The sequence below is a fragment of the Salvelinus fontinalis genome, chromosome 6 (genome assembly GCF_029448725.1).
Source record: "Salvelinus fontinalis isolate EN_2023a chromosome 6, ASM2944872v1, whole genome shotgun sequence".
Classification (NCBI taxonomy): Eukaryota; Metazoa; Chordata; class Actinopteri; order Salmoniformes; family Salmonidae; genus Salvelinus; species Salvelinus fontinalis.
This window is the reverse complement of record NC_074670.1, coordinates 12195389-12204682: the sequence shown is the minus strand read 5'-3', so window position 1 is coordinate 12204682 and position 9294 is coordinate 12195389. Positions and strand designations below refer to the sequence as shown.

General features: G+C 44.5%; 2 protein-coding genes and 1 pseudogene across 2 annotated transcripts; 1 reads left to right on the top strand and 2 right to left on the bottom strand.

Annotated features, from left to right (window-relative positions):
• The first annotated feature begins 1849 nt into the window (after positions 1–1849).
• LOC129856796 (uncharacterized) lies at positions 1850–3996 on the top strand (annotated as a pseudogene).
• LOC129856659 (protein FAM237B-like) lies at positions 3986–5253 on the bottom strand. Its single transcript, XM_055924400.1, has 2 exons — positions 5112–5253; positions 3986–4919 (listed from the first exon to the last, which is right to left on the bottom strand). The coding sequence occupies exon 2, from the start codon at positions 4882–4884 to the stop codon at positions 4423–4425; it is 462 nt and encodes a 153-aa protein (XP_055780375.1). The 5' UTR covers positions 4885–4919; positions 5112–5253; the 3' UTR covers positions 3986–4422.
• Positions 5254–6219: 966 nt separating this feature from the next.
• LOC129856658 (putative nuclease HARBI1) lies at positions 6220–8692 on the bottom strand. Its single transcript, XM_055924399.1, has 4 exons — positions 7480–8692; positions 7295–7410; positions 7087–7198; positions 6220–6992 (listed from the first exon to the last, which is right to left on the bottom strand). Exons 1-4 carry the CDS (start codon positions 7949–7951, stop codon positions 6622–6624), a joined length of 1071 nt encoding a protein of 356 aa, XP_055780374.1. The 5' UTR covers positions 7952–8692; the 3' UTR covers positions 6220–6621.
• Positions 8693–9294: the final 602 nt, after the last annotated feature.

The following is a 9294-nucleotide window of genomic DNA, read 5'->3' as shown; positions in this document are numbered from 1 at the left end:
TTTTTTTAGTTGACTATATCTGACACTCATTGACCGCCATGCAAAAACGTATTGCTTTGTAGGAGAAACAAGGAAAAATCGCCAGCTGGTGGAGGGTGACAGATTTTCCGCCGAGTTGGGCATCTCTCTTCCTCTCTGGTTTGACTTCAGCGTCACATCGAAACTCGTTCATTCGCCCTGCACCGGTAGGGCAGGTATAGGGCGCGAGCGGTAGCGCAGGTATAGGGCGCGAGCACAGATTCGTAGTCTCGGCAAAGAGCGCGCGCTCAGACCATCGCGCGGCTTCTTCTGGTTCAAGAACGGGATCAATTGATCAATTTGATGACGCTAGATTGTAGTAAACATTCATAGTGGGGCGGCAGGTAGCCTAGTGGTTAGAGGGTTGTACTAGTAACCGAGGTTGCAAGATCGAATCCCCGAGCCGACAAGGTAAAAATCTGTCGTTCTGCCCCTGAACAAAACAGTTAACCCACTGTCCCTAGGCCTTCATTGAAAATTAGAATTAGTTCTTATCTGACTTGCCTAGTTAAATGAATAAAAAATTAAATATTGTCAGGAAATCAATATATGGGCCCAGACACCCATATTGGAACCGTGGGCTACTAGCAAGGAACTCCTTAAATGGTCATAGAGTGTGACCATGCTAATTTGCTCACCTACATCCAATCTTCATTAGCTACAAGTCAGTCTCAATCTCAATAATCAACCACCCTCATAGTATTTAAACGGCATCCTTCTTCATGCCTTTGTACATCTGTCTTACAAACAGTCTGTATGACAAGTGCATGCTGTTTCTTGACTCGACCCATCCTATGGGCACCCTGTGCTAAGGCGGGCCAGCTCAACCCTGGTCCATGACCGGCTACGCTCAGGGGTTAGCGCCGCGAGCAGGCTCAGCATAAACCTCGACTCCTCAGGCTTCTTGCACAATGGGAGCAGCCAGCTCAACCTCAGTTCACTTCCGGGAGGGGCCACCATGGCCTACGGCTGGAGGATGGCCCTGCCAGCAGGCTCAGCACAACTACTTGTTCACAAATGGAGGCTGACCCAGCCTGGAGGCCAGCTACCAACCCCAATCCATGACTGGGGGCTGGCCTCCCCGACCACCATCCAACTCAACCCTCATGCCAAACTATCAATGCTACCCCTTCCAACGTGTTCATCAGATGGTGAGAAGCCAAACTTGTGAAATTTATCACAATCATCTAGGCCCTATTGGTCCCCAAGAACACAAAATGTTTCTTTGACATACCAATAGACCCAATAAAAATGTATACTGAACAAAAGTATAAATGCAACATGCAATCATTAATGATTTTACTGAGTTACAGTTCATATAAGAAAATCTGTCAAAATTGAAATAATTAATTAGGCCCCTAATCTTTGGATTTCACATGACTGGGCAGGGGCGCATGACTGGGCAGGGGGTGTGCCTATGCCCACCCACCTGGAGCCAGGCCCAGCCAATCAGAATGAGTTTTCCCCCACAAAAGGGTGACTGATCTCAGATGATCCCGCAGGTGAGGAAGTCTGTTGTGGAGGTCCTGGGCTGGCGTGGTTACACATGGTCTGCAGTTGTGAGGACGGTTGGACATACTGCTAAATTCTCTAAAACGACATTGGTGTACGGTTTACCCATGACTTCACTTGTCCTTGGTGATATTTTAACATGTTCCACTGAATTGCAACATGTGTTGGTTTCTCATGCATCAGGTTACCAAGACCAGTGTGTATAAAGAAGAGGACTGAGCCCAGTAGACTACATTAGTTCTGAAGAGGTATTGTTTCAGAATGAGGGATGCTGTAGCTCTGCTGGTGTTGTTGTTCTGTCTGTCTGGGACATGGGCTCATGGGGGAGAGTGGAGGGGTTAGGGAGAATGACATCACTCTGCAGGGTCACAGCGAACAGAGGGAGAGCAGTAATAATGGTGGTTCTGATATCTGGGCTCAGCTGAAAGCACTGAGAGACAAGGTGCAAAGTACGGGAACCATCCTGGTGGAGCAGAGAGTGGAGCTGAGGTACATGGGAAACAGATTGACAGCTAGTGAGAGCCAAGTGGAGGAACTGAAGAGAGACAATGCAGGTAATGAGGATTTTTATTGTATGAAATAAATCATTTGACTTTACATGCAGGTCCAATGGCAAGTTAGCATTTTTTGTTATGAATCTTGTTCTGGAGGCAGCTCTGCAGAGTGGTCACTAGCTGGCACAGCCACAAAGTCAAACCCTAACCCTTAACTTTAACATTAACCACGCTGCTAACCCTAATGCATAACCTTAAATTAATACCAAAAAGTTTATTTTTGTTTTCATGGATTTTTTCAATAATAGCCACTTTTGACATTGCAGCTGGCCCATCTAGCGGAGAGATTGCTCAGTTCTGCTTCCAGGGCAAGATTCATGCCAATGAACGTCAACCTGCGGTCCATTCACTCTAGTGTTGCAGCAAAGCTACTCTGGGAAACTTGTTCGATTGCCTGAATTAAATCATTATAATTTCTGAATACATTGTCATGTTATTTCAGCCCTGGAGACCAGACTGAGTGTCAGTGAGAGGCTGGGAAAGGAGCTGAAGAGAGACAATGCAGGTATGCGGATATGATCATAAGCAATCAGTAGGGAATTATTACTATTGATACAATTTAGTAGGAATCAACAATATCTTGAAGATGACATGCTTGAAAGTATTTTTTTATTTGATTCTACAACTCCAGCACAAGCAGCAGCACTGTCAGCCAGGGAGGCCAGAGTGACAGCCAGTGAGAGCCAGATAGAGGTGCTGAAGACAGACTATGCAGGTAATATGAATATATGGCTTACAAATAATTACAGATAAGTCTAGGTAACTGTTTGATGTGTTGTTGTTATATCAGCCCAGGCAGCAGAACTGTCCACCTTGGGGAGCTAGGTGGAGGAGCTGAAGAGGGAGAACACAGGTAAACAGACAAACAACTTTATTTCAAATTTGCTCTGTTAAAACTTTAGTTCTGAAATGCGTCAGTCACCCCTTTTTTGTCATATATTTTCAAGGTTTGAATTGTTGCCTTTCTTCTTGTCTGCTGATTTTTCAAAAAATATCTTGCATTGTTCATTTTTACTTGTTTCTCCATTATCATTATGTATGTATCCTGTGTACTCCCCTGTGATCAAAGATAGACCAAAGGTGGCCTTCTCTGCTGGTTTGACTAACTCAGGAAAAGTAGGACCTTTCAATACTGAGACCCAGCTGATCTACACCAAAGTCTTCACAAACATCGGCAACACCTACAACCCACATACAGGTAGGTACTGCTTACACATCAATACACATGTCCACGTGGACCAGTGGCAGAGTCCAAGATAACTAAACATGCTGCTCCAATGTCCATGGGCTTGTTCAACATTGCAGTCGACAGTGTAGGCGGCTGTCGACTGACTGACCTACAAATCACCTTGCATCATAAATAACTAGTCTATTTTATTTGTAGATCAGTCAGTCACAATTTACCCATGATACATTACGGTGTTGACGCTGTCATACAAGGCCCATGAGAAACTGACAGTGTTGTTGATCTCTCTCTGCTTCCCTCTGATGCAGGTATCTTCACAGCACCAGTGAGAGGAGTCTACTACCTCCGATTCTCTATGGTTTCTTATGAAACCGCATTGCTTGGGGGTCTAAACATGTACAGGAATGGCCAGAGAATATTGCATAATGGTCAGTATTACAATGCTGGGAATGAGTATGTGTGCAATGGAGTGACTCTGCATCTGCAAAAGGGTGATACGGTCCATATGCGCCTTCCCAACGGCTGGGCAGTGTATGACGATGATTCTAACCACAGCACCTTCAGTGGCTTCCTGCTCTTCCCTATGTGAGAATAATCTACTGGTATAAAGCCTCCTATAGGGCTCAATGTTATTTTGACATAGTCATATACATGGATAAACATTCCAATGGACTGCCAAACGTTGGTTGCCCAATAAATAACTGTGAGAAATATAAAGTGTGCGACTTTGTTTATTGTTATTTTTTCAAAATGATTAACAACGCATCTACTGAAAAGCAACATTGAGTTTCTTGAAAATTTGGCGATAATGCAGCAGACTCTCCTAATGCATATCAAGGGGTTCCACACAACAGATGGGATATGAATTTAGGCTATAAACTTGACTTCAGACAACTTTTCAGGTTTGAATATGTCTGACAAACGTACATATCTCTTCAAAGAGCCATATTAAAGGCCATGTCCTCGGTATAGGCTACTCATGGTGCCAATAACTGTTCATACACATCCAATCTTTTTCAGCCAACTATCGGAAAACTCTAAATAATAAAACACTAGATCGGGAGGGTGGTAGATTAGAATGGTTCATCTGAAACTCTTGTCACACTTGCAGTAGCCCTACGCATAGTCTTGTGCATAAAGACAACACTCGTTCTATGCGTTATTCTGTGCGTCATTTGGGGAGACTTCCATGACACGCAGCTCGGACAGCGTTGTGGTGAAGCCGCGCTTCCCCAGTCCGTGCGCGCGGGACAGCATGCAGTCCACATACATGGCCCAGAAGTGCTGCGTGAGCTCTAGGAACAGCTCGTTGTGCTTCTGCCTCTGCGACGCCCGCAGGTATGTCATGAAATCCCACAGTGCGCCCCGGCTGTCCGCTAGGCGCAGCCGCCGTGTCTGGATCACCGTGAGGCAAGACGAGTCCCAGCAGCCAGAGTTGATCTCGTCCAGGTTACCGGGAGCCATGAAGCCGCCGAGACCAACACCGAGCCCCACTCCCTCGGCCCCGTCGGTTCCGATCAAAAAGTTGGGCATGGTGTTGGAGGAGACGGTGGAGAGAGTCAGGAGCATACAAAGGCACTGGAGACGACTCCAGCCATGGAGAAAAAACATCATCCGATTTGTGCGATAGGAGAGAGAGCCCTGAGTGGCTAAGAGATGGGAATGCAGAGACAAATAGCTTAAGAGATAGAAGGCTAGAGTAAAATATAGTCTACCGACCTACTGTGACAGATCAGATGGCCATCAGACACACATTTAGAAACAGAAAATGTGAGTAGTGAAATCAGAGGTGTGCATAATTGTCTCCCTCTCAAAGAAAAACTAAAATATAGGCTACTTACTTGTTATGTTCCTATCAGCTGTTGCAGTTTTTAAAACCAGCACCCAACGCGAGTGCGTATCCAGTGTGGTTCACTGTGTGGACGTATTGACTGACTCACAAGTCCACTCCATGGCGGAGCTCTTTAGAGTCAAACACGCGCGCACCTCTTAACCTGTCATAGCCCACATGCAAGGAGCGCACGAGCTGACAGTTGACCAAGGATAGCCTATGAACAAACATGATGTCTGACTGATTGACCAACTGACTGACTGAATGGATGAATTCATGAATTAATGAATTTGGGGTAGGGTATGCTATACAGTTATAAACAAATAGGTCCTAACCTACAAGGACTTAGCCAATACTAGTGGTGTTTTTGAAAGTTTATCAAAGGGACGTAACCAAATGATTTTTCAAAACACTGATTTCTTTGTAGACTAGGGGCCTGTTGCACAAAACTAGGATAAGGGATTAAGCCAGGATATCTTGGTGATCCTGGCTCAATTGATCCGTAATCCGGTTGCACTAAAGATGGATAGGGGGCAGGAGGATATGTTATGGTATAAATTACCATGGAGATTTGGAGATTTATTCTGTGGAGCTAGCCTGCTCCAGACCAGGCTAAATTCCAGGATCTATTTAATCTCATCCCTAATGTCAGTCAGCAGTCACCACAAATGGAAACCAATAGTTATTTCACTGCTCACTATACATTGTTATCACATATAACTAGACCCACTGTCATTATTTAAACGTTTGTGATCATTAATTTCAATGATTTTGGATAAAAAATAATTTTTAGATGATGTTGCTATCATTAGAATATTAGGGCCACAGAGGGGAAAAAAACACAAGTAATAATATTGTAACCAGTTGTTTTAAAGGAGGACAGTTGTTAAAATGACAGATGTGGGGCATTTCGTGAAATTGTACTTCAGTATGGTTTCATAAACAAAGACATGCTGATGTGCCAGAATATTAAGTATCACATTGTCATAAGTATCAAAACTGTAAAAACAATATGTAGTATTTCTGCAGAAAGAACCAGCCTCATAAATTTATGACTTTATCCTTTTTCTTCAGTGTGGCCCTAGTACTCTGTCATATAAACAAATACACATTCCATATGAATATAAAAACACAATGTGTAACATTATGTTCCTTTATTGAATAAGGACAAAACAAAGCAGGTAAACCATCAGCTCCTTTCGAAACTGAAGTCACAGTGACTCTACAAGATGGAAAGCACAGAATCCAAGCATATTATACAAAATGATACATACACATTCAAAGGTCTGTATATAACACACCCTGCATGTCTGCACACTAAAATAAATGCAGGACAAATCCATACACATCAACTGAACAGACAAATGAATGGATGCAGTAGCCTCCCTGCAGCCTTGTATTACACACAGTATACCGCACAAACATCATAAGAGGCCAAATTCGTAAAAAAACGAACCCAAAAAAACCCAAATTCCTCTGCCACCGCAGGACATATTTAACCAAAATTGAAAGCACACATACTAACTAAAATAATTCAACACATATTGGTCCCTCAGCAGCCGACCACTGTCGTCATCAGGGAAGATTGCCGGATTGTCCCAGTCCATGGCTGGTGGCACTCTGGGGGCCCTCTCCTTCCTCAGGCAGGCCACATTGTGGAGGACAGCACAAGCCACAGTAATATCACATGCCCTAACAGGGCTGACCCTTAATTTGTGAAGGCAGTGAAAGCGTGCCTTCAGGAGGCCAAAGGTCATTTCAACTCTGGCCCTGGTCCTGGCATGGGCATGGTTGTAGTTCTGCTGTGCTTCCTGGGGGTCTGTGAAAGGTGTCAGGAGAAAAGGCTGGCAGCCATACCCCCTGTCTCCCAGCAACACACCAGAGAATTCACCTGTCAACACAAAATCTCATCATTACTACCTCATAAACACAGTGATATTCTTGACACAGCCATGATGGTTATAAATAGGGGTTGTGTGGCTTACCTTGTGATAGGCACTGATAGATTTCAGAGGCCCGAAAGATTCTGGAGTCATGGACTGAGCCAGGCCATTTTGCCACAACATTGCTGATCACACAGTCAGCATTGCAGACCATCTGAAATCATAAGATGAGGAATATTACACCAATCAATGCACATCACTGGCAATGCAGAGTGTTCGTCAATGGACAATATCAAAAAGTTATGTTCACCTGAACATTAATGCTGTGAAAGGATTTCCTATTCACAAAATCGGCCTCATGGGCACCTGAGGGGGCTTTTATCCTTATGTGTGTGCAGTCCACTGCACCAATGACATTGGGGAAACCTGTCACACAAAGTAATGAGTATCCTACTATGTGTTAACAGTTGTCCTGTAATTTGTAGATCCTCTTACCTGCAATCCTATAGAACTCCTCTTTGATGTCACAGAGTCTTCTGTGGCCAGGGAAGGAGATGAAGACATCTGCTAATGCTTTGATAGCCAGACACACACTCCTTATTGTGCGGCAAATTGTGGCCTTGTTCAGCTGTTCTGCATCCCCCACTGAGTACAGGAAGGCTCCACTAGCAAAAAAGCGCAAGGCCACACAAACCATTTGCTCCACACTCAGTGCATGGCTCCGTGCAGTGCGGTGCTTAATCCTGGGACCCAGTAGTCTGCATAGATACCTGATGCCATCTGCAGAAAACCTGTATCTTTCATATAGATGGTCATCAGGGAAGGCCAGTGGGTCCAACCGGTCCCTGAAGACCCTTTCTCGCCTGAAGGCTCTCCTCAGCACAAGTGCTTCTTCATCCACCACATCTCGCACGAATGGGCATGCCATTGTCAGAGCAGAAAGGAACACACAATTTTGGGCCTTCATATAGGCTAGTGGCCACACCTGGTGCTGGGGGGGTGGGCAAAAGAGGGCGATGCCTTATAACGATGACTTGGTTGTACTGATTGCTGGGAAAATAAAAAAAACCTTAGAAAGATGCCACCGTCCTGTGTGCTCACAATAAGAGCTCATATGTCATGGCTCACTTGACTTTACGAGAATATACCTAATTTTTATTTTGAGCTGTGTCATCTTCTTGGAGCTGGGGGAGGAAAGAAAAATAATGATTAATACATTTGTGTTACAGTTAGCATACAGTGTACATTGAAGGCATATCTCACCTCCCTCTCAAGTTTTTTTATTTCAAGGTCCAGTTTCCTAATTGTCCTCTTTTTTATTTCGGACTCCAGTGCAAGATTTTCCATCTTTTTCTTCTTGTACTGAATGTCTGTCTGCCAGTTCTATTTGGCGCCGGAGGTGGTTGCCATACAACTTTCTGATAGCTTGTGAGCTCTGTGAACACAATACAATTAGCGCAGCTGGAATTTGGCAGGATGTGGTGTCCTTTTATTAATACGCACTATGTTGCCAGGCTGGTTTTCCCACTGTATAGCATCTGGGTCCTGTAAAAGAAATTAGATTTTTTGATTTTGATGAGGACTCCTCACCATTGTAGAGTAAATAGTACTTTCACAGTCTTAACATGATACCTCATGCCTTCTGGAATCCAGAGAGATGGTCTCCTCCTCATCATCGTCTCCATCATGTGCTGTTGCTGCTGCACTGGGGCCTTCACCCTATCACATTTAATCGGATTCATATTGAAGCTAGTAGACAAGACATGCCAGGCCTACAGTATGCCTTTGATGGAGTACTCACTGGATCAGCATCGTCTGGTGCTTGTGCTGGTGGCTCTAACAGGAACACAGTGCTGCCAGACACTGCAAGGCAATAGGTAAACCAAAGTCAGACAGTCCAAATTGATTCAATATGAATGTGGTTGTATCCCATGTAGAGATGGAAGGACATACCTTGAATGAAGCGGGTGGCATCTTGGGAGGAACCTATGCTCGTCTCTTTCCCCCCAGAGATCCCCTCTAAGACGGGCCTGCCTTTATTTAGCTCCAAGGCCATGTCCTCTGCTGGGGTAAGGTCAGCCTTTGGTGACCCACCACCCGTGCCTTGTCTGTGGGTATTCTTTTTCACTGCTAAAACAGTACAGACAATGTGTGAGCAGGCACCTTCTGGGTACAATATATGCTTGTGCTTTGTTAAATATTAGTCAGGGACCATACCATTCTGCAGAATGTTCTTGTATTTGATTTTGACCTGCTGCCATGTCCGTTTTGGCCCGTTCATGTTTAATCTACACACACACACACACACAC